General features: G+C 37.4%; 1 protein-coding gene across 6 annotated transcripts in view; it reads left to right on the plus strand.

Moving 5' to 3' along the window:
• Positions 1–27012, plus strand: part of LOC105458893 (nuclear receptor coactivator 7) — an 81004-nt gene that overhangs the window by 11359 nt on the left and 42633 nt on the right. For 5 of the 6 annotated variants that reach the window (XM_011704493.1, XM_011704496.1, XM_011704495.1 and 2 more), the window contains exons 2-4: positions 11392–11457; positions 12639–12745; positions 23786–23874. In XM_011704493.1, the coding sequence (XP_011702795.1) occupies positions 11392–11457; positions 12639–12745; positions 23786–23874 (262 nt within the window). The remainder of the gene's footprint in view (positions 1–11391; positions 11458–12638; positions 12746–23785; positions 23875–27012) is intronic. The other variant, XM_011704494.1, reaches the window with a different exon arrangement.

Here is a 27012-nt window from a genome sequence, read left to right on the forward strand (position 1 = left end):
GTAAATGCCATGACTGTTTTATTCGTAACAATTGGTTCCGCGAGTTCGAAAGAGAACAACGAGACCGCGTGCATACATGGCGCATTGTAATTGAACAATGACGATGGGTGACGTCATTGGTTGACGAAATGGCATGCATCGTTTGTCAGCCCTCGCGAACTTCGGCGCTTATCGATGCAGATATAAATGAGAACGTCGATGGAATTTTTCTATGAAACGCGAAATTCATAACGTCAGCCATGGGTGTCGTCGTGAATGCGAAATTCCGCGCTTGACGGTAAATTTTTTTTATCCCTCGGGAACGCTCCCGGAGAAAGGATTTGGGAAGAAAGTGCGAGAATGAGTTTACCATGAATATTACTGCCGCGCACAAGAAAACAACGGACCCTCGCTCGTATCGTTTGCTCGAACAATGGCCGGCTAACGGTACTCGCATGACACTCTATCGTTACGCTATAGCGATCTTGGGAAACGCCAAGTTCTTGTTGGACCGGATATATTCAGGCTCGAATAAATTCCACTGTACCAATAATAAAAGATGACATAATCGTTGATATATCGCGAGAGAGAAATATGCATTTTTATTTATGTACTTAATTTATCTTCTTTATCAAGGAGGACAAATAGACGATTACAAGAAATGCAGCCGCATTAAAACCGTGTCTCTGATTTATATTCCTTTATATAACCTTTTACAGCTCTTAAATTTCTGCATTTTGCTTGAATTATTTGATTTATTCTGCGACTCTTAAAAACTCATTGAGAATTATAAACATCCAGCTTTTTGTATCTTGTGCTGCGGCGATTTATTTTTCTGAACTGACCTCTTGATCTTGCAGAGTCGAATAACAAGATGATATTTGATAAACACCGACCGCTTTATGAACGATAAACGCAGTTGCGGTTTGAATGCATGCGGTTTGAGCGTTAATTAAGAACAATGGAAAGACTCGAGGGAGAAGGAACCATAAGACGGCACTGCACAATACGAGTTATAATAGATCTTGGTAATTAATCCAAGCACTATTATTATCGCGAATGATAATTCGCGCCATCCGCAGGTCATAAATCGCGACAGTCGCGGTAAGGTTGTAATGCAACATGCATTTCTGTGTTCTATATACAATGCACATTCATCGTCCATTCCGTCATCCAGCTTTGTTTTGTAACGCGTTCATTAAACCTGGCCGCGACCCAGACTGTAACTCTGTATCTTTTTCTTGTATCTCGAGAATTCTTGGCAGTCGATACGTCAACCGGGAGACGCGGCACGCCCGCACCGAGTGTAAGGCGCCAACACGCAACAGCTGCTTGTTGCCGTTGCTTAATAGTCAAACGGCCGGATTTTTCGACGCGATGACTACCTCCGACGCAAACGAGTTTATTATCGCTGCGACACGCGCGTGCGACACGCATTTTTGGGTCGTGATGTAATTATTCCCGGGATTTAATACGCTCTCTCCGTATTTACCTCACTATTTTCCCGAACGAACGCGAAAAAATATTGTAGTTTTTCTCGTACTTCGCATTACACAGTTTTTTTTCTTGCAAGCTGCGACATAATATAAAGAAATACAATGAAAGATCTTATATAATAACATCAACATTTATTTTGAAATTTAATAATGTTAAGATGAGACATTATTTATAAAATCGTGATTATGTTAAAAACTCTAATATCTTTGAATCAATGATTTATATAATATATGTATGCAAAGTGAGACATTTAAATTGAATATCTTGACAGGAAAGCACTAAAAAGAAGTGTTCTGGACGAAAGTTGTATTTAAAATTTTTTTTTAACAACATTTTCTTTTCCAGATATTTAAGTGCAAGTTTAAGTGTCTTAATTCAAATGCCTACCTGACCCTCTATATTTCTTAAAATTTATTATGGCTTTTTATTTGATAATTTTTTGAACTTTAATATGTAATCGATTTTTGTTAACACACAGAAACGTAACATCAAATTTCCGAATAGTCAACCAATCAGGAATTGAGCGAATTTGAGGAAAGTTCCAAATGAATACCGAAACCTCGTTCTTCCGGACATCCGATGTATGAAAAAACGAAAGCAATTATAGCGGAATAATAAATTGATTATATGTTTGTAATACATTCACTTTTAGTTCGCGGCGAATCGCTTATTTTGCACGCGGAAGTCACAGCTAAGTGCCGTCGATTAACAAGATAGATTATATAGAAAGTGAGTCAGCAATTTATAATAATGATTATTCGTCCAATAATGATGTTCGTATTCGAGCTTGTCAAAGGAGGGATTAAAAGATTGTCGCCCCGCAAATAATATGATCGATACACGGCACGGGATGTGATAATTCAGGAATGGTGGTGAACATTACGGCGGAACATTCTTATAAGTTTATTAAATTTTTTATTCGATCGCGACGATAGTATAGTAGTCGGGATAATTTAGGGCTGATCTTTGAACTTTCGTATCCAATGATTGTATAATATCATCGTAACAGGAGACTGTAACTTAAGATGTGACGTTAAAACTATACGTTATTTAATTATATTAAATGTCTTCTTAATTATAGTTCCTACTATAATAAATACACCTTATACATATATTGTGCCAACATTATTAATCTACGATGAGGACTTGACAGTGTAAATGAGAAACATGATCAGAGACACGTGTGATAAAATACATGCTTATATGAATATAAGGTAACTACGTGATGTTCTAAAATTAGTGTCGGTTTTTTACTATATATATATTCATAAATCGATATACCTTTTTAATAATATCTATTAATTATATATAGAGAGCTATTAATTGTCAAACTATGTATTAATAAATTTATTAAATTATTTTATTACTAAATTTGTTTAAACTATTTATCAATTACTTAATGCGGTTAAGAATATTTTTCTTTTTACGAGGCATCGGTGGTTTTTAAGTTAAAAGCAGATAATTAGAGATAAAAAAAAACCTTTTTGCAAACGCAATTAGACTAGTTGGGCGTTGTACCTTAAAATCTAATGCGCACAGGGAGAAGGAAAAATATGAAATTTTTTATCTTTTCGCACAGCTGCAGAGCAGTCTCTCGCGCAATGTTAAACGCACACGCCAGTGCGCGGGTACATCGTTTGCGGCTTTACGATTTATGAATTCATAATTACCATGATGATTATATCACAGTGTATGGCTTGGCTCGCGCTACGAAACGTAGCCAGAAAATTAATCTCTCCGTCTAATTGCCATTCCGAATTTACGGCTCGACTTCCACGGTGAAGGCCGCAGTTTCGGGCGGGTGGGCTTTAATTAACGACCAAAACGAAACACCGGCCGTCCGTCCGCCGGAAATCACGCGCGTCGAATAAGCCGATCGATTGGCAATCGTCTCAAAGAATTGTTCGCCGCAAATGGTGCTGCGGATCGATAAAGCGCATCGATTGTATAACGATAAAATGCGTTTAAATTCCTGCAACGACGCCCAATGTACGCGTTACGAATATGTGTATCTCACGTTTCAACTTACATTGTTGTCCTTCGATTACGGCCGCGATATGGCTGCGAAAGGGCAGGCCATGATCCAATAAGCCTTTGAAATTTTTAAGAGAATTAACTTCGATGTTTCGTAAATTAAAAATTTATCTGATTATTTTCTCCACTGATCACTAATATAATTATTGTCAATAATTAATATTGTACCGTGAAGTTGGTAATTGATATATCGCGTAATTGTTAACATCTTTTATTTTAAAACTTTAATTAATTAGCCGCCTAATTGTGAACTTCACTCGTTTGATTTCATGTGATAATTAATCAAACGTTATCACGTTCAATCATGATACGTTTTCTAGGAAATATATAAACGTGATTGTTATAACAGGAAACGAAAGCTAATTGTGGCGCAAGAAAAATATTTTATTAATCCGAAAAGTGACGAAAGAGTTAATGATATTTTCCTTCAACCTTCGCAATTCTTTGATACTAACAGAAGAATGTTGTTTTGACCTCGTTTACTATTTCCTTCTTGAATTAATTGAACGCAGGTATCAATTAGGCGGAAGCTAGATGTCCTCGATTCACGCTGTTTTTCGAAGCGGAAGTATCTAGCTTTCCATCAAGAAACGCATCAAGAAAACGCGATTCGAATAAAATTCTCCTCCTCTCTTTATTTATTTATGCCCTATTACATCTAGCACATATAAAGTTTTATTCTAAAATAAAGAGGATGTTATATTAAATATTTATTTTACATTGTTATTTTTTAAGTCATATCTCGAAATATTTGTATATATAATGTTTGTAAAAGTTTGTCTACATTATAAAACACACACCGTAAATTTTTAAAAATAATTTTAATGTATGCATATAAAATGTATAGAGTGCAATTCAAATTTTCGATAATAAAATATTTAGCATCTTTGTGAGAACAAAATTCTATGTTGCGTCTCTTTTTAAATCCTTTCTTTTTACCGTTCGACGATTGTTGGCATTTCCGCTTAATTTGCAGGACGATAATACGAAAAGTACATTGCACGATTGACTCTCCGTCTACAACGGAATTTCCACATTGCTTTGAGTCACGGCGGATAATTTTCGTCAAATAAGAAAAAGAAAAATCCCGTGCCTGTATGAATTAAGAACGATTAAAATGTTAATTGTAAAGACGAAAACAATTCTCATAGTATATACGTATACGAGAACATAATAGTGATATGACTAACACATTGTATTCTAGAATAGAATTAATTGGCAACGATTCAAAATCACTGACTTTGAATAATTTTTTTATTATTTATTTCGTACTTAGAATATATTCTAAAATTATTATTGTTACTCAATTAATCATTATTTCTTTTCATTCTTGCTGTCTTTAATTTGAATAACACACACAAGTTTAAGTTTTTACGTTTGATTATTCGCGTTTCTTATAGAAACTGCTAATGATTAGATTCAGTATTTTTCCAAAGTCTTCTTTTTTTGGTACTTTTTATCGAGTTCTAATTTAAATTAAACCGACTTAATTAATAAGATATTAATGATATTATTTACACTGAAAAAGTAATCTTACAATTATAGCGAATTATTTATAGGTATACGAAAAATTACCTAAAACGGATAAGTGATCAGTAAGCACTGCGATACCGCATATGTTTTGTATTTAATCAATATATGTAGATAACAGAGACAGAAATTATATCTGAACTATTTGTCAAATTTAGCAAGAAAGTTTCTCTATGACGTATAATCAATCCAGCCTCTAATCATATTTGGTATATGAGACCTACATTTTCTTGCATATTATTCTTAGAATATTACTGCTATAAATTCTACGTATGACAGACAATTTTTTAGCGGATACAAAAAACAGCGATGTAATTCAAGTGTAATATTTAGAATTCCAGCTGGAACAGCGAAACATTTCCCTGAGTGTATGTTCTTATTATACTCTGATATTCGACGTAGTATACTTGAATCAGTTTCGTTCCTCGGGCGATCGGTGTTTCGAAGTGCATTTCAGCGGTGACTTCGATCTCGCTACGACAGTACCATACGGTACATTACATACATCGATTACATTATATGGGCGAGGTTACGTCATAAAGTAACGCGGTTTGTGGCACACGAGGCGGCACAAATCGAGTTTATCCTTTGCGAATTCCCGGAGCCCCGCCTCGTTAAAACAACGCCGACAGCCCAGCGGAGTTTCCGTCTCGGCGACCAACGTTGTTCCCGAACAACCTGATTGCCGCACACAGATATACAGACGTAGGCTGCACACGCGCGCGCGCGCGCGCGCACACACATTCCATACGTACTCTCTTTCCTCCGTAAAGTTTGTCTTCCGGTGGACGGAGTTTGGCGTAGATATCGATCCATCGTTGTCGAGGACAACGAGTTTCATCCTTGCGGTTCCGGGGACGATCGTTAAACGAGTCGGACAACGATGGGGAAGAACATCTCTCCGCGTTTGTTGCCCGATGGAAACACCGATGCTTCGGCTCCGTGTTTGCTTTGCCGGCTCGTTAACGGGTGAACGGGAGGGAAATCCCTCGTCTTCTCTCGTTTTTATCGAGTTTCCTTCGTACCTGCCGGAGACGGATTTAGAGCCTCGCAAACATGAAAGCATTTTCCATCCTATCATTAAAACAAATGAACAATTTATCGTTTTAATGCTAATCATAATAATTAAAGGTACGATAATATATTCCCAGACACAATGAAGAAACGGATATAGCGGATAGCGGATGCGCGCGATAATACGAGTCCCGCTCCTTGAGCTATGAAACACGGACAACGATATCGATCGATTTGCGCGTCACAAAGGAACTTTACGAAGCCAATATCGTGCCGCGTATCATTAAAAAGAAAAAAAATAAAATTACACTATAACCGTATAATAGCGCGATTATCGCTGTGCGTCGGGGCCAGTGGCAGTTACCGTCCACGATGGAATATTGTTTATTGCCCGTAAATCTTACGAGCGATTCTTCCAAGTTTTCCGGAAATAATAATAATAATTCACGTCTGGAATAATAAAAGATTTCCTGCGGGTGTGCATGTGTTTGCGGAACAGACGTGCATAATAAAGTCTTGCTGCCGGTGTAAAACGCTGAATTTAATTCAGATCGAATCGTTTCGATTCGGATTCGAGACGTTAAGCGGCGCGATGTACCGCGAAAGGAAATCATTTTGGCACGATGCCCCCGTCTTGCCAATTTGGCGGCGCGGCGGCTTTATGAAATATGATAATAGGAGAATAAAGTCAATTCGCGTGTAAAACTTCGTGATAGAGCGTAATATTTATTACGCGCTCTTGGACGAGTAAACACAGGCCTCAGTAGTTATATTTTGTCTATTTTGGTCTCAGAATTGCAATTTTTGGCGCGCTCAAGTTTCGACGTACTAGACAGTGGATTTTAAATATAATTGGAAATTTTATATTATATATTTGAAATGCGTATGCTTTCTCGAAAAAAAAATAATGATAAAAGTATTCGGGAATGAAAATTCTCGAAGGAATGATAAAATATTCGTAAAAGAGAAATAAAATATGAATAATATTCTTTAATCATTATGCAGACACGCATAAAATCCCATCATTTTTCACTCGAATTGCTCTTTCCTTTTCTCTTGGCATAAAAATGATACACAGCTCGTCTCTCATCGCAATGAGCGATTACGTTACGCCGTATTAAGAAACAATTCCGGCGATTCCGCTTAAGCGATTCATTTAATATTAATCGCGATTGCAGCCGTCGCTCAATTAACATCCGCCGACAAGTGAATCGTCCCCGCGATTTCGTCACGGAGGATAGGTGCAGGCCCCAACGGAGGTTTTCCGTGACGCGCGTGCAGCTGTCGGAAGAGATCGAGAGTCATTGAGAGGCGCGCGGGGTTATAAACGACGCCGGGGAATACAAGCGGCCAGTGCGGTTATCGCTGCAGGAAATGTCGAAATGGCTCGCTCGCATGTGATGACGCGCGCGCGTGCCCATGCCGCCTTTCTCTCTTTCGACGGTTCATCGATGCCGCGATCCTAATTCCAATTCCGTGTGTACGTGTGTATGTGTGTATGTGTGTAAGAAGCGCCTCGTGCTCGCCGATCGACGCGCGCGTGATCTCGGTCACGCAGCTCACCGGCGCGACCGATAGCCGGGGAAATTGTCCGCCGTCTGTGCACGTACCGTCCGTTACTACTGCGCCCGGCAGCGGTGGCGGATTACCGCACGGACACGTAACTCGAGCCATTTGAGTCGCGTTCAAGCGTAAGGAGGTCATCCGAAACTCTGCATTATTAACTGATAACTGTCGATTGCTCGCAAATCAACTATCTATTTTGCATCGCCGCTATAGAGTGACGTAAGCCTTCACGGTAAAGCCATCACGGTGAAACTTTTCCTAGATTGAAATGCGCTCACAGGTGGATTAGTTCGTCTTTTTCGATTAGTTCTTGGCGATGCGAACTCTCGGCGTTTTCAGCGTTTTCGAATGCGACTGTTTTATTTTATGCTGTCGTTTTAATTTAAGTAGTCCTCCTTTAAATAGTCTAGCTTCTGCAATTCGCTGTTCATACGTTTGATGCACTTAACTAGGAAAGCTATTGCGAAACTTTATGAAAAAAATGATTTGTTTATTAGGTTACTGTTGTTAATGTTCTCGCTAAGATTGTATTTTATATTATCGAGCTAATACTCCACATATGGCTATTGTTTTAGTTATGTAAAAATATTTATAAAAGGTCGACATGTAAAAAATATGATATTAAAAATCATGAAGTTTTAAAAAAATGTGTGTCCGATAAACATTAAATTTATACAATTAAATTAAACCGATACTAAATATTTATCGTTTTTTCTATCAATGAATTAAAATATTGAAATTTTTTTGAAAAAGAAGTTGAAAACATTCTAAAGTAAGAAAAGTAATACCAAAACAAAAAGTGCCTGTGGCGGTAATTCTGCTTCGATTTTGCTGAAATTTCAATTTTGGTCGACAAACCTGGCAATATTTAATACGAGTACTCTAATATTATTCTCTTTTAATATCTATGATAAACATAGCATCTTGGCACATCTCAATCTGTGTATTGAATCATCATCACTGCTTATCGTTATGCGAATAAAACTATACAGAACTGGGAAAACTTTAACAAGGAAAACGCCTGCGAAAAAATTACTCTATTGTCCATGTTGCACGCAGCTGTTTGCAGTTGCCTACTTCCAGGCGCTATTATTAAATTGTAATAATTGAAACAAGAGAAGTGAAGAACTATTTTTGGAACAGCGATTGTGACATTACTGAGTTTTGAATTTTTTACTGTATAATATTGTATTCTTTGAAATAAGTAATTGTATCATTTTTTTTTTATAAATTTCGGTCCATGTTATACACATTCGAACAAATTACACACGATCTTGTTGTTTATTGAAGAGAATTCAAAGATTGATTAAATTTGATGTGCAAAATAAATAGCTCTAGGAGGAAATACTATATGTGCGTGCGCGCACATAACATGTATAAGTTTGCAGCTCGGGCTCGGAGGGATTAAAAAATTCCAATATTGCGTATCAACGAGTAAATATTTCAGAACGCGGTTGTGTATTTCCGTTCGAAGGTCCGGTTGGTCGATTGGCTTGGGCTACGAATTTATTATTTATATCTCCGATGGCCGAGAACTCGCAACGCAAGTGGCTTATTCATAGTTCTCTCGACTCACACCACACACACATACCCACACACACACATACACACACACACACACATCGCGATAATTAACATAATGCACATTTAACATAATACTATGCAGTCTTCAGCGTGCAATCGTGAAGTACGTACATATAATACGTTCTCAGCAAATACCTCGGCGCCGCCGTCTTTCGCGGCCCCTGCCGCGAAAAATCGCGGTCGTAACTCCGCGACACCGCGAAGTGTTACGCAAATATTTGTTTTTTGGCGAAGTATTGCCCGAGCGTGAAAGCAACGAGCGCGTAAACAAGGGCCATCGAAATTGTGCCAGAGCTATTTATACCTGTTCGCTTATATTTACCCGTACCGGTGAAAACGGCGCGCGCGCGCAACCGTTAGGTCTCTTAATTAAATATTGTTCGACAATTTATTTTATTCCTACCCGGAATGTCGCGCGGGTAACATTAATTTCGCCGGCCTTTAGACCTGTTTCGACGGTTAATTATTGGCATATCGTCGTACGATTTAACGCAATAACGCAATTTATGCTGCCTAACCAGCCAGTGAAATCCAGCTTTGCACAAATTGCGAACCCGCCCGTGCGGTCGAGCGATTAAAATGAATCACATCCGAAGGTACGGAGCGCTGCTGTATTTTGTACATTGTTATTTCCCGCTCGCCTCTGTGTGTATTCAGATGTACGCTGCGCGAAGTTCCGAATTTATATCTTCCGAAACATAAAACGTTTTCTCTCAGTTTTGTTTAGTGTACACGTGCGCGCCTTTTGGCTCGTATTGCTCCGAGTTGCTACCGAGTTGCTAAATATTACAGCGCTAAACGTATAGAAACAGCAATTCTATGAAAATTACCTTAAATCTTTAAATTCGCTGCCTGAAAGAATCCAATCTCACCGTTTAATTCATGGATAGTGTGAATAATTCGATTGTTCATCCAACAAATAGTACGTTACCTTCTTTCGCTTGTAGTTGTATTACACCGAATAATCTACACATCATATTTTTATTAAGACCTAATAAAACATATATCTTATTTATTTCTTTGTATAATATTCTTTACAAATAAATTTTCTCAAGTTACAACGAAAATGACTTTTTCTTGTTAAATCGTGATTTAACGAGAAAAATAGGTATTTATATATCACAGATATCTCTGTAAGTTATATTTTATTGCATTTGAAGAAATGCAAAATATATGTATATTGTGCTTCAAGAAGAGAATTTCTCGACGTTTCGGCAAACGGAACACTGTTCCGCAGCACACCGCCGACACGAGCGAATTCGCTATAAGCCGCGTCGAATGTAATCGAATTAAAACCTCGGATGCAATTAGCGCGGGAAGAGACGCAGCCTCCCGCGCGTGCATATGCGCGAGTGCGCTCAGACATTACTCTTCAAATTGACCGAATCGAGTGCGGCTACCGTCGCACCAAGTGCGACTGCATTTCCGCGATTTAGCACGCACGTCACAGGTAGCACTTGTCGCAGCACGGATCGCGACAAATAGCAAAGCTGCATGAGCATCCAAATAGAGCGCTGCAATGCATTGTGATCGATAGTTTTCTGATTTATTAGTTCGACTTGATTTTCTGAATGTTTTATTTTTGATTGCTCTGTCGAATTTTTTTTTGCAACCACTTGCTTGTTTTTAATTCGATTTGGCAGTCCCCGCCGTACGCTTGGAGTGAGATTTTTATTTAAATCGAAGATACGCACACACGTTCTTTACGCAAGAGTGAATTTATTTTGGAAAAAGTCATGCTGTTGCGTTAACTGTGCACTTTTATGTATTATAACCAGAAAATGGAGTTTCGAATTATCTCGACTATTTCAGTGAAATTTTAAAAGAAATAAAAATTTGTTTTGCAAGCAGACGTGTGATGAATTAATACTATTCGAACATACGCAAAAACTGTGAAAAACACGCTACCCTTGGTAAATCACATGTTGATACATTGCGAATTAAAATGTTAAGCGCGCGAAGTCACTCATTAAATTTTGCGAGAGGTCAAAATACTTTTGATCTCTCGCAAGTTGAGTACTCGACGTGTGGAAAAACAGTTTCCCAGATAGAAATTACTTTCCAAGCGTACCTGCAGTCAACTTTTTCTTTCAATTTAATTATGACTTTAGTTTTTTTTAAGTTCCTGCACACGTAGATTGCATGTGTTTTCACCATCCTCGTTTTGGATTGTTTGTTGCATCCCAGGTCCAGGCGAATGTCCCAGGATGTCACAACCTCGAAATCGACGGAAAACCTCTCGGCGACTTTCAGGTACGCAAAACACGCATACGCATATTATCTCTCATCTCGATCTCGTCACTTCTTCATTTTCTCTGGACTTCAACGGTGAGAACTAAGTATTATAAATAGATATATGATTTCATTATCGTGTCGTTGATGTTTAGAATGTAGTATGATTGTGCATCCTTTAGAAACGCCACGCAAGATTGTACGTAAAGTGCACGTATAAGAATGCAAACAGAGACTTTTAAGTAGAATCTTAAGCTTTTCGCTTTTTTTCCTCCAACGAGGTGGGTAAGTCTAGTAGGATGACCGCAAAAGAAACTTATGTAGTAATGCGCGTCTCTTTCTCGACGTCTATTAAAAAAAAGAAATTCTAAAATTTCTTGGAAAGGTGCAAAACTAGAAACTATCCGAAAGGAAACCCAGCAGAAATATACGGCTTACAGCAACTACACACAACGCATAGTTCAGTCACCGACTTTTTCATTCACTTCTTTCTTTCTTTCTTTCTTTCTTCCGCGTTGCACTGTGTCGCATTATTCAGGCCCGTTCGCAGGAATCTCATTGGGCTTTATCTTTGTCGGCCACGCGTCCGTAGACGACTCGACTTATGGAGGCAACCTGCACGGTGCCACGGTTCGTTGCATCGTGAAATTGCGTTTTGTTATGGCTAAGCGAGATTGCCTCCACCGAGCTGAGCGTTTTACAAATAGTGCCGCGCCAAACTATTAGCGTCTACCCGCGTACGTCCCGCAATACGTTTCTGCGAGGGTAAGTCGACAAGAGCGGGCTCTCCTGGCTCTATTTCCAAATGTGCGCTAGCGACTTGATTCCATTCCAGGGACGTAAACTGCAAACAGAAATATCTTTTCATTAACCGATATTCTCGTGCGTTTGTTTTCATTCTGTAATCCGTTTCACTTCGCGATATTTGGAACTATTCTGATTTTCTTTTCTTTCAAGCTCGAATTTTTTAGGCAAATTTTTTGCAAATCGATATTTTTTTAAGTGGAAATGGTAGGGAATTTAAAGTTTTTTTTTTACGCATGGAACGGAACGCCTGCATCTCGACTGATTCTCGTTTCATTCTATCTCTCCTCCGATCTATTTTTGCAGATTTCGCTTTGCTTAATCAAATTTGTTGCGCAACGAGCTCGGGATATAAACGAGAGTAAAGCTAATTAACGACCACGTTTACTCTATTACAGGAGTAAGAGCCGTAGCGTGGATCATGGACTTACGCCACCCATCGATTTCGATGCTCTGCGAAGCAAAGTCGAAGGACGCTTCGAATCTGTGGATAAACTCTCGAAAGGTGAGTACACGTTATTACATTATTAAATAATTGAAAATCGATCGCATTGGATATTTTGCATAAAAATTCGAATCGCATAAAGTGGATCCCGTTTAATCGCGAGCGTTGTTACAACTCATCAATCATTTCAGAATGGACGTCGAGATCAATTTTTCTTTGAAAAAACAAAATCGTAAATGTGTTAATTACATCTTTTAGGACATATTTTAGGCATATAATTTAATCGCGTTCAATATTAAACTGGAAAACAGGACCGAAAACATCCCAGACTATTTAATATCACAATTTTGATATTAAAGATTTAATATTGAGCCGCTGTGGCAATTTATCTTTTTTACTTCCGAAACGATACGTCATTGTACGACACATGCCCTTTCTATGGTGATCGATTCAATTCGTCGCGTCGCGCTCTATCGAAAATCATTTAACATGCGATGTCCGCCGATGTCGCGCGCGGATTCACGCACTCGATCATCCACGGAATATCCGACGCGGAAGTTCCGGGTGATGACGTCGCCGCGGCGACGACGGCCGGGCGAATTGGAGAGGTTGACCATGATGACGGCGTGATCTATACCGCGCGAAGGTCTCAGGGACCCGGGCCGTTTCGACGAATCAGCCGCGCGCAGCCTTACTCGGGCGAGTTACATTGACTTACTTTCTCAAAGTGGCACAAGTGCCACGTGTGATCGATCGCCCTATCTCGCGCATACTTCGAACCGATGCGCGTTACCAATACCGGCATACCATCGTGAGCTTAATGAAGACTAATTGACGCGCGGGATTAAGGATAAAGTGGTGTTGTAATTAATGGAGCAGCGTTTCGATAAACAAAAGGCAGATCCGACCACGAGAGATCGACAGGATTATATGAGCAAGTGGCCAAACGATCGTACACACATTGTCGCCGTTTCGAATGATTCTTAATTGGGATGGATAATTCGGGTGGAAGATGTAATTGATATTGCTCGTTATACTTTAACCTTTGAGCGCGAGTTTATAGCCATTTCCCACTCAGGGAAATGTTTCGCTGTTCCAGCTAGAATTCTAAATATTACACTTAAATTACATCGCTGTTTTTTGTATTCCGCTGAAAAATTGTCTGTTATACGTAGAATTTATAGCAGCAATATTCTAAGAATATATACAAGAAAATATAGGTCTCATAACCAAATATGATTGGAATCTGGATTGGAGTCTGGACTGATTAAACGTGAGGAACTTTCTTGCTAAATTTGACAAATAGTTCAGATATTATTTCCGTTTCTATTATCTATATTGATTAAATACAAAACATATGTGGTATCGCAGTGTTTACCAATCACTTATCCGTTTTAGCTAATTTTTCGTACCTAAATAATTCTCGTTATAATTGCAAGAGTACTTTTTTCAGTGCCTGTTGTATCTCTCTATTATGTTTGTCAAATAACTTTAGAGACAATTATTGTATGAAAGAGTGATAATTTGTCGTTAGTATGAATAATTGAACTATGCAGATTAGAAACTATTCGTTATCGTATTACCTATTAGATATAATTTATTTGATAATTTATTTAATTTAGTCGCTCGTTAAAATAAGTGAGCGCGCGCGCGCATTTACGATTTTTACACGTTATATTTACACGTCTATTACACAATAAACGGACATGAATGCAACAACTCAAATCGCTATTGGCGTCATCGTGCCGCGCTCCATTTTGCACACGTGAAATTGCCACGAAAATTTAGATTCTGTCTCGACGGCTTCGTGCGCGCAGTTTATTAAATTCGCTTCAAGTACACGAGCACAACCTAGAATACCGGCGCGAACATTTGACTCATTTGCCGTGCATATGCACGCGGGTGTGGCTCTAATGGGAGTGGAGGGTTCGCCAAGGGACAATTGTTTCCAACTATCGTTAGAAATTTATCTCATTACTTGCACCAGCCGTCTGTGGAATTGCACGTCTGAGAAATAATCCGGTCGCCAATCTAGCCTTCTGCGCTCGAAGTTACAGTCGTTGCGAGCAACGTATCTATTATTAATCAAACGAATTCCAGAGAGTATTTTTTTTCTCATAAACTGTTTTATTATTATTAATCGTTGTGTATTTATTATTTATTAAATTAAATTAAATTAAATAATTTATTAAATTGCATAGCAATTTGCGAGGCGAATAAATCAGTGATATTTCATGTTACATTAATTATTCAATTTTTATTAATGTTTTAATGTCGTTAATATTTTTATTATCAGTTACATGTAGTTGGCTGTATTTTTTAATTCATTTTTCGAGAGAGTGATCATTTTTCGCGAAAAATTATAAGGAAAAAAGTCGGGAGAGAGCAGCAATATTCCAAGCGCGATGCATTCGTCGATTGCATTGACGTTTTTATCGGGGTTCCCTTGTCGTCGTATCTATGCATACATGCGACTGTTTACATTGCAACGACACTAGTTGCGCACAGACGGTGCAAACGTTTATTTCTGATTATGCCATGCATAAATATCAAGCGAGTCTTTGAAAAGTTTCTCAGATAGCGATAGGACTAAGGGACGTGTGACGGTCAAGAAATAAAACGGCGGAAACTTATTAACAAGCATCTGCTGCGCGTGATTTATAAAATATATATTGGTATACATATATACCCACAAACATATATTAGTCTTAGTCTTAGTCTTGATGCGCATATTTAAACTACTTAGATATTGATCAGTCGATTTAGTCATTATTGAGATCCGATAATCTCAGATGCTTGCAATTTGCTAGCTCATGTAAAGAGATACGCAGTCCGGTGCACCTTACGCACTTTCAGCATCGAGACACGACCGAGTATCTCTTAGTATTCATTTCTGCGTCCTCTTCCGACGTAAAACCTGTTTTACATAGGTAATTAGACGAAATGCGCGTATATCTATAGAACGATTGCATATATCAAGTAGTTTTGAGATGCTGTCAAAAATGAGGTGGTCACTGATACTGTTAGCATCGATACTGTCCAACGACACGTTTCTATTTTGATACAATAATAAAATAAAATCTGATACTATAGTTTTATTTATTAACAGTAAGTTTTATTAACAGTAAGAGTGACTCAAATAGTATTTTAGCTCGTCTTATAATTCGCGTATTCTAAAATTATGTACGTAAATATATTCGGGAATATACAGTATATATATAATACATTGAGAAAAATAATTTGATTGTATCAATAAGACGTACACGATTGAATGAATTTTGCTAAAACAAAACAGAATTTCAATTGATGATAATAATAATAATAGGAGTTAATATTTTATAACTAAAACATTTGATAGACATTTGATTGATTACCACACGGATTTGATTAATATTTTCCAGTTGAATTTACAAAACTTCTGGTTTATTCAGTACACTGTACCGCCACGAGATGAACACGGCGGAATTCAATTTTTGTTCTTGAGACTCACACCAGAAGAGAATAAAAGGCGCAGAATTTAGAGATGAGATTTTCCACCATCCCTAAAAGTGGGATCAAAGATAAAAGTAACTGAAAGATATATTTTGACAGTCTAGTTTCTAGTTCTGTATCCAATTTAATTCAAGAATCTAATAATTTCTGAAAATTAATATATGTTAAAATGTATTGATATACATAAGAGACTCGATTACACAGCAAGAAATTCTGGTATATTTAACAAGAAAGAATTATTCGATCAATATAAAATTCTGATATATTTAACAAGAAAGATGATTCAGTCAACAAGAAATTCTAGTATATTTAACAAGAAAGAATTATTTGATCAATACAAAATTCTGACATATTTAACAAGAAAGATGATTCAGTCAACAAGAAATTCTGGTAGATTTAACAGGAAAGAATCATACTCATCTGGTAAATCCTGCAAGAATTCTGATTCGTCGATTTTCGAATAAACATATTATAATTGGACACTAATTGGATCTACCATATTTCAGTTAATGCAATCAGATTCTTTTCCTCTGTGTGTGTATGTGTGTGTGTGTGTAATTTATTTATGATATGTATCAATAATATATTATAATTTATTATTTATATTTAAATAAGTAGCCATACATTATACTTTTATTCGTAAAATTGTGGGGTTACTATTAATGGTGAGGATTATTTATTTGAATATGATATTTGACAAGAGTAATGTGAAATTACATTTGTCTCTTATTCATATATTCATGCTGTCACAGCTGAATAATTTATTCATTACATGCCGCGACTGGCAAACGTATCGAACATCTCTGTCGCACGAGACTAATTATGTGAACGATCCTTCGGGACACGAGAGTCGTCGTTACGTCCGTTACTTAATGACACTATAGAGATATATCACAATAATTTGATCGACTAACAAAACTACGATTAGCGACTCTGTACCATTTCGTTATCCATACATCTGGCAATCAAAAGTTCTTTATCGTTTACGCAGTTTATTGCTAACGTGAATTAACGTTATGCAATAATAATGTTCGTGAATATTGATTCGCGAGAATTTCACGAAGCCGACCCATCCAATTCCATCTGATATCTCGTTCCAAGAATCCGAGGAATTAATCTCGTAATTAATTACCGCGCGGGGCGATTTATCGACGCGATCGGAGCCAATAAAGAATGACAGTTGAATAATCCCGCCAAGAGTGACGTCGATTCGATCCCATCATGGCGATCCGTGGTTCGATCAGTAGCGCGGAGGCCGCGGAGTCGGTCGTCGTCGTAGGCCGCGAACGGTGTCGTTGCGTTCGTAAATCACGAGGAGATGCCCGTCGTCCGCGTGTCGATCGGCGCGATCTCGGTGTCGCTCGGACTTGCTCGGAGTCCGACGCGTCGCGATCATCGCGCGATCCTTCGGTTGTTCCTCTTCACCGCCGATCGGTGACACCGCCCGACGCGGACGACCTCCGCGAGTGCGCGGCGCGCTAATCATTCACGTGATCGTGACACCTTCTCACGCAGTTTCAACCGCGCGCGGATGACGTTTGCCTCGCAACGTCCGCGAGGATTGTACCGGGTATCACGCACAGAGCCGACGCCAGGACTTTTCTCTCTCTTGCCGTCTCCGTTATCGCTTTCGCGCGATAAGCTGCCGACACGAACGCCGATTCTCTTCGCGAGCGCAGTACGTTTCTACTGCGGGACGCTGTCGGTCCGCGTCACTTTTCGCTCGCGAATTTTTTTCGCGAATTTCTCGAGAACGACCTTTGCGCTAAACCACGTTATACGTGCACCGTATTTAAAGCGGAATTTTTACAATTCACGAAATTATCTTATTGTTATTGTAATTATTATTTGTACATGTATCTTGTATAAAAGATGTATGTATGAATGTATACAAAAGATATATATATATATATTAATATATATACAGGGTGTCCCCGTGTAAGTGGCCACCTCTTTTTATCTCGTAAACTAACAGACCTAATAAATATAATATCAAATTAAACGGTTCTGACTAAACTTTGTCAGCACAGTCATTGTAAGCACAGTGATCACTTAGAAACATTATTTATGTTAGAGAGCGGAGAAACATGCGTAATTTTTGCAATGTAAAGTGACAACTTTAATAGATAAAAGTTGTGGCTTTTTTTTTTAATGAATACAATGATGTGTGATATAACGACATTATCTTACAAATTATACAAATTATTTTGATTTAAAGTTTTACGGCCGACTATTACCTTTTCAGTTTCGGCTCTGCGGCGTGGCTAACTTCCGACTTTCGCGTTGACGATTGACGAGTAATGTTTTCATCTGATCATAGTACTCTCGTCAATGTCAAAGTCGGAAGTCGGTCACGTTGCAGGACCCATAGACATTTAAACCAAAATAACGCTTATAATTTGTAAGATAATTTCGTTATATTATACATCGTTGTATTCGTTAAAAAAAACGCTACAACTTTTATCATATTAAAATTGTCACTTTATCGTGCAAAAATTAATCATGTCTTTCAGCTCTCTAACATAGATAATATTTCTATGTAATCAATATGCTTACAATAAAGTCAGAGCCGTTTAATTTGATATTATATTTATTAGGTCTATCTCTGTTAGTTTACGAGATAAAAAGGAGTGGTCACTTATACGGGGACACCTTGAACACACACACACACACACACACACACGCACGCACCACGCACGCACGCACGCACACGCACACACACACACACACACACACACACACACACACACACACACACACACACACACACACACACACACACGACACACACACACACATCCATACATATATATGTATGTATATTTCTTTTTTCTATAAAATAAATAAGTAACACAATAACAGTTAAGCAAGAGGAAAATATTTTATCTACACTCAAAACGTAAGGGATCAACATTTTTCGATTCTGACAAATCCAAACCGTAAATTGCATATCAAGATTTTATTTTTTTTCCGGTAATTTTTCCGAGTAGACTAATTACTTTATCGCACATATTTGGTCCTGTCACGCGAGTAAATTTCGTTGCTGCTGGTTTTACGCCGCAAAACGAGCACTTTTTACATATCGCCAGTGACAAGGTCAACTGTGCCGGCAAGAAGAAGTGTTTTGCGAAGTTGCGTGCGTTTCCGTCCGCGTGAAGAAGATTGTGGCGCGCAACGCATCGCTGATGGTTTCGATCCTGCAAAAAGGACTTGTTTCAGATTGAACAAGATTAACCTTCAATAATTTTCTGTGATCATTAATATAACCTTATTGATATATTTTTGGGTTGTTTGAACAGTTTGATATTTAAAATCTATAAAAGATAAAAGTAAGTAAACTTGCAATGCATTTGCCATGCCATTTACTTGACCCTTTCGCTGTCTCGTGAATTTTGTATATGTGATACATGAGTTTTATTTCTGGTACTCTCGTGCATCAGATTAGAATCTAATACAGCCAGATCTAATATCAACATTTCCGGGACATGAGACAATGATTAAAAATGGATTATTAAAGTATTTGAGTTAAATCTTGTATCAGTTAGCGCTCCTACATAAATCATGGTACACACAGGCACATGGCACTGCACAGCTCATTGTCAGTGATGTCAGAACGCACAAAGTACAACACAGTGCTGTGGACGCGCTTGTGAGTGTGTGAATCACATCGTATAAATCTTTAATGTATAAAATGTCGACTATTGGCGATTGCGAAGAGTGGCCTAAAAATATGAGATGAATCCTAGAATTTCGTTAAAATTATACATTTCCGTGACAGGAAATTTCCAATAATTGGATCAGCCGACGAATTCCGGGACTTTCCCGGAAATCTCCGCGGTCACCTGGCTATCTTACATCAGACACGATGCGCCGAACTTGTGTTTCGTATATATATCTCTTTTAAAACTTGCAGTAGTTAAAATACATTTCCAAGCTTTTCCGAGAAAGATTAACATTACAAAACTACAATATTTATTCAATATAAAGGTCTGTTTTGTTTTTAGAACGCTTAAGTTTAATCGATAAAAAACAACTAGACAGTGAAAGGGTTACGGAAAGTGACAAAGTAAGCTATGACTATGCACTATCGTTTCATTCGTATGTAGATTTCAATTCAGAAAGCTTTTGTATAAAATCAGTTTAGTTTTGCATTTTCTTCTTTTTTCTGCAAGTTGAGCTACTACTTTGTCACTGAGCGCGAGCGCTTCCGTTTGAGTGTGGATAAAATTAGCGGGAAGCCGAAGAAGTCAATATATATACCATTGTGTATTCTCCGTGAGCCACTTGTTAATGTAAAAACTTCGCTGAAACTCTGCAGAACTTATTCTGTAACTATAGTGTCCACTAATGTTGTTTATTTTACAACGTGTTTTTAACATAGCTTTTTATTTATCCATTATCCGTTATTGGAAAAGTTAAATATTTGTTTTTATCTTCATGATCTTGAAGTTTATTTGATTTGTTTCCTCATAATATAAATTACGTGAAATTTGTTTAAATATACTTATAACGCTCGGCGAGAGTTTTTATCTGCATATTATATAAAAACGTTAGTTCTGAAGTATCGAAGAAAAATGAGAACGAGCAAAAAAACTCGCACGCTTTCCATTTATCTAATTAGACTTCGCGCTGACTTCGTCAACTGACACCTATCAATTACGTTAACGAAGCGCCACGGTGTGCATTATTCCACCGACGCTGTAATTGGTCGATGCGCGAAACATTAAACGCGCCGGCGTAGATAGGTTTGGGTGACAAAAAGTGTCCGCTTTCTGGCGATTCCGAAAAAAAAGTCGAGAAATGCGACTTGGAGATGTCGATGGCGATGGAATTTGACGTTCCGGTCATGACGGACTCGCAGTGGGAATACGCGGACTATGAGCCAAGCAACATTCACATCTACGAGAAGGAATTTCACGATTATGTCGTGTACTACGTGGCGCAAGGGGATTCGCGGCTCTTCTCAGGCAGTTCGCAGCACACCTCAAGTACAGGTACTCGGGAGAGTCGTGGTCGGAGAATGCGTTTAAATGGCTGCAAGGTATCATCCGTGCGTTACGCGTTTTTTTTTCTCATATGTTTGTTCCGCGCGATGTAGAAAAACTTGGCCACCTTCGGCTCTTCGTAACGCAAATACCGCTGTTTTGAAAGCAACCCTTCAATAATATTTACTTTAATTTCTTTCAGCTTTTAAACGTGCAAATTGTTTCATTTTCACTTCGTTAGCAAGTTTGAGAGAAATTATTTACTCTGTTACTTGAGACGTGAGAGCGAATGATATTCGGTAAATCATTCGCTGTTTGAACACTACAAATTTCATCGTCAAAGTTCATATTATAAATGATATGTAAATAGATATTTTATTCTGAATTTTTTAGAAAATTATTTTTGTTACAAATATTAATATCAGTGTAGACTACAAATAAAAATTATTATAATTGAAACCTGAAAAATATTTTTTTTTTTTGACGATTGGTTTAAGTATCTTGGTTCAAGTAGTGTCAAGTAATGTCAAGTTAAACGATATCCTTAGATTATCACCTTTTTCTTCAATTTAAATAGAGTAAAATATGATAGAGCAAAACAGAGTAAAATAATGTCGGCTCTGGAAAGTAGGAAAAATTCATTCAAGAAGCCGTTCTAATTTATGTTCTGCTTCGTGTCGATCGTTTCAATAAATATTAATTAATTTCACACGTGCACACCATCTGCGACGTGTGAGACGCGATGAAATATGCAAATCTGTAGAAGTGTCAAGTCCACGCGTCGCGCCTGGCGTCGCCGTCGTACCGGCTAAAATAATGTTTCCGCAGTCCATCTCGAGCTTATTGCGCAATGGCGTGAATTGAATGCCAGTTAAAATTGAGCTGAGTGTCTGAATCATTTATCGAAGGCCACGGAGAAGAAAAACAAACCTTTCAGATTGCTCGTCGCGCGATTCTTCGTTACTCTTGTCACGTTTGCTCATGGAATACAATAGAGAAAATCTATCGTAGGCCGGCCGGTTGCAGAAAATAATAGGAAACGCGGTCGTTCAATTATGATATATGAGTAATCTGACATTGATGCTTTTAATAGCTTTTGTATCTACACCAATCATACATATATATATATATATATATATATGTTTTTTTCGAAATAATACGAGTATCACCCAGTCCAATACTCTGGCTAATGTTTAAGACTTTCTGTATCTTAATTTTATGAAGATGGTTTATAATATTATAATAATAATAAAATAACGATTTGACAATAGGATTTATCAATTTGATGTGGCTGTACTAGCATTATACATTTAGGGAGTAATGATTATTGAGTAATTTAAATCAAGAAATTCTAATGTTAATACAATATATTTATAATGTATATTTTTAATCGAGAGAAAAGTAGTCTGTTTAGTTTCTTTAAGACAGATTTTAAAAGCAATGTCACATCAGAAATGTCTTGCCTCGTCTTGCCTTTCACGCTCATCTTCTGAAGTGAGATTCTCGTGATGCCTCCGTCCGCGAGCGAATGAATGCTTAAATTGACAATGATTAACCGCGTTTGCCTTGCGCGCAGCAGGTTCAACCCCCGGAATGACTTTTGCGTGAGCCGTCACGTGCTTGTTGCTTCGTTTATCATCGAATCGCACTTGCCACGGTGCAGCTGACTGGCATTGGCGATGAGTAATGCAGTCGGACTGCAGAAATTAAATTTAATCGTTCACTCCGTGAAGCACCTCATCGGGGCTACTTTTTTCCCCTCAAGAGCGTAAATTGATATCAACTTTTTGTCGCGAAGACTCGGCGAAGATTCGAAACGTTCTTATCGAAGAAACATTATACTTAAGATAACGGCATATGGATGTATATCTCTTTCATGTTATGAAATAGTACGCATCTTGCCGAAGTAAAGTTTGCTTGTCTTACATGTCTGTTGCTATCTACATTTTACAATTTTACGACTCAATTTTAAAAGATATTACATATACGTATAACATTTTATACACAGAGAGAAATATTTCTTTTGATTTAACAAGTTTTGTAGAAAATTATTTCAAACAATCGCACGTTTTTTCTACTTTTACATTTGTTTCATTGAAACATTATAATTTTAAATAAAACCTTATTTTATTTAATACAAATTTCGAATTTTTTTACATTAATTATATTGTTTGGCAGAAAAAAAGCGGATTGTTTGAAACAATTATCTTTGAAATTTATTAAATAAAGAAATATTTCTCTTTGCAATATATTAGTTATTTTAGAGATGTTATATAGAGTGCGTTAACAATATATTACCTCTGTCGCACGACTTATCTAAGAATTATCTAAGTTTATTGGAAAAAAAAAATAGAATAAATGTGGACGTGCAATATATATATAATATCTTTTCCTCAATATCTCTTCAGATTCGATACTCCGAAGTAGACGCGAGTAATCTGAATTTCGAAGTTTTGCAAGTAGAATTAAATCTAATCATATAAGATATTTATGTGATAGAGATATGTCTGCGCAGTAATCTTAGACAAGTCGAGATAAAATGTTACATCAGATGCGCTTGGTTTATCAACGTGCTGTTGAAGAAAGTAACGTGACTACAAGTCTGTTTTTTTTTTCTGCATAGATTCCGATAACGAGAGCAAAGATGGCTCCACGACACAGGAGAAGAAGCACGGTCGCGTCTCGCAGCCCATCAACACCATTGCCTACACGGTAAGTGCGACTGTATGCGCAGTAAGCGCCCTAATTGAGCCCATATTAAGCTCTGGTTTACTCGGCGATGCACTTGCACAATTCCAATGGGCAATCGAGTGTCGGGACAAGACGATTAGGTGCCAAGGAGAGCGAATGTAACCTTTGCTCGAATGCGTAAATGTCCGTTATCCTTCCCAGTAGTGCAGCGTAACATAACTGTTTCTTCGTTGTCGTTTCAAAGAGAGATACACGGTTTGGAATGTTTAGGATACCATTTATAAAGATTATTTATTAATATAAAATGAGGATGAAAGAGGAGCGATTAAATATCTATGATAATGTTGCCGAACCAGGCACGAGGGAAGATTGTAAAATAGGAATAGGAAATGTTGCGTAGCAGCGCATAAATTTTTCGAAAGACGCAATCCCCGTTATGTAAGCTAAAATTCTCTAGTACGGTACATTTTTGAACCGTTATGTGACTATGAAAGGTAATCGCGTGATTTTCTTCAGAATTTTACATATTTTTTTTTACAATAAAGTAATCTGCGATAAATCTATATTATTCTGTCTGAAAAAAAAAAAACACTTTTTCGTACTAAACGTGTAAAATCAATTTTAACAGGACTCGCGTGCATAATTACGTGTTTGGTTGAAGAAATAAATTAAAGACTAGAGAATTCGAAGGAATTTATAGAGGTACAGGATCGTAACGGCGGAACAAGGGCTAACCGCACGTATTACTGGCGCTTCGGTTATCAGCCGCGGTTATCAGCGTGCGCGCGCGCATCTTCCGGCGCGAGACACTTCGGCATGAATTCCAATTACTTCGCTGAGAGAGCCCGACGCTCGCAGACCCTCGTTAGCGAAATAGTTTCTCCCCGGTGGGTCGTGTTCGTGGCGAAAGGCCGCCGCGAGTTCGCAAAGACCGCGGACATTCGCTCCCGGAACTTCGGAGACGCGGGACGGTACTCGTGCGCATCGCTGGGATTCTAGAGCGGCGCGTATGCAAAGATCGCGGTCTCGGAACGGCACGCGTCCACTGTGCTCAGATCCGTCGGGCACACCTCGTGTCGAATCGATCTGAATTCTGATCTGCAAACTCCTTTCCGCTTCACTGACGTGTCTGATAGTTTAGATGTTTCTTTCGCTTTCCCTCGCGCGAAGAAACACAGAAAAAGGCGTTCAACTTCTACTTCAAACAATCTCGGTTATTTCGTTCTTTACTTCTCCGAGCTTATAATAACTAAAAACATGCAAGTAAAAAAAAAATACACGGAAAGAACGATTTTGTTGAAAGGTCTACAAATTTTGCTAAATACAGATCTGAAAATATTTTTTGTTAAATCATAATAATTTGTTAGAATGTTAAAACTGATAAGCATTGCTATAAAACGTTTTATTATTCTAGCAATTATTTTGACTTTCGCACAAAATTATTTTGATTATTGAACAAAAATTATTTTCAGATCTGAATTCAGCAAAATTATTCTTTCCGTGTATATATGCGACATAATCTGCAGTGACATAAATAAAACATAACGTATATACGAGGTAGAAAAGAAGTTTCCTTTTGTATGTAATCTCTGTATTTTCTTTTTTTAATCTGTCTTTCTTTTCCGTTCGTGATACCGATAATCATATCATGGAAAGAACGGTTTTAATAAAGTATCTAAAAATTTAGCTGGATACAGAGTTGAAAATAATTTTGTTAGACTATCAAAATAATTGTGGGATGCTCTAGCTGATTGCTAGAATGTCAAAATTTTTTGCAACGTTGCACATTATGCTTGAGCGTCCAATTATTTTGATAGTCTAACAAAATTATTTTCAGATCTGTATCTAGTTAAATTTTTAGATATTTCTGCGCAACTGTTCTTTCAATACTTTGGATTATACCTTGTGTTATAACGCCACGTAACGATCATAAAGTCGATCGCAATCGCCGATTTCGCGCATGTATACAGGTCTCGAGGGAAATTTCTCGATCGTACAGCACTCTAGGAAGAATGACATCCTTCTCTCTCTTCCTTCTAACCCTAACTTGTTCCTAATGCAATGCTTGTGAAAGGCTCGCTCCAGGGAGCGGAAGATCGCGCGACATTTATCCGACGAGGAAATAGAGTTGTTGCACAAGCTGCATTTCCTGATTCCCTCCGGAGAAGATAGAGCAGAGAAATCCACGAGAGTATAGACTGATCTTGATGTCATTATGGTGCATTTCATTCTGTTTTCTTTCTAAAAGTTAATTTTAGTAGAAAAATTTCTTTTTTTTCTGGCGATGAACAGAAGAGATTACAGTTATTAATTATTTAGACGTCTTGTCGAGTTAAAGAATTATTACTAGCATTACGACTAAACTTCATAAAAGCGAAACTGATTATCATATCTGCAACGTAAATAACCAAGTAAATAAGCACAATTCTACGAATACTATCGTTATCTCATTGATTTTTTGTTGATTCGATATGATGTAATTTTTTAAGTAAAATTAATTGCGTTTTGTATCGATGAAACGAGTGTTTGTACGTATTAAAGTTAATTTAATACAGCTCCTATTAAAAAAAATTGATAAATTAAAATGATAATCATTAATAACGAAAATAATGAAAAATATGTAAAAATTTAGAGAAAAGGATTTAATATTAAAATAACTTGTTAAATTTCAAGATTATATTAATTAGCGATTTCTGTTATATGAATCATGCATTTTCGTAATTTACGTAATGTGAGCTTTAATTATTATCTTCTCAAAAAAAGTGGATCAAATGCGCAAAGTGCATAAAATTATTGCACAAAACAATATTTTTTTAATACACTGACAAGTGTAAAAACAGTATAGCTAAATAACTAATTGTAAAATTCTTTTGTTCTACAAAAATATATTTAAAAAAACAGATGATTTTAAGCAAAACATGTTAATATTTACCTATTAATTTATAACAGAAATATATTACACAATCTTATTGTTTAAATATATTTTTCCTAAATTTATTAAAAAGAAAATATTCACTCAGGGAAATGTTTCGCTGTTCCAGCTAGAATTCTAAATATTACCGTTAAATTATATCGCTGTTTTTTGTATCTGCTAAAAAATTGTCTGTCATACGTAGAATTTATAGCAACAATATTCTAAGAATATATGCAAGAAACACG

Source organism: Wasmannia auropunctata, unplaced genomic scaffold, assembly GCF_000956235.1.
Source record: "Wasmannia auropunctata unplaced genomic scaffold, wasmannia.A_1.0 LD334253.1, whole genome shotgun sequence".
Classification (NCBI taxonomy): Eukaryota; Metazoa; Arthropoda; class Insecta; order Hymenoptera; family Formicidae; genus Wasmannia; species Wasmannia auropunctata.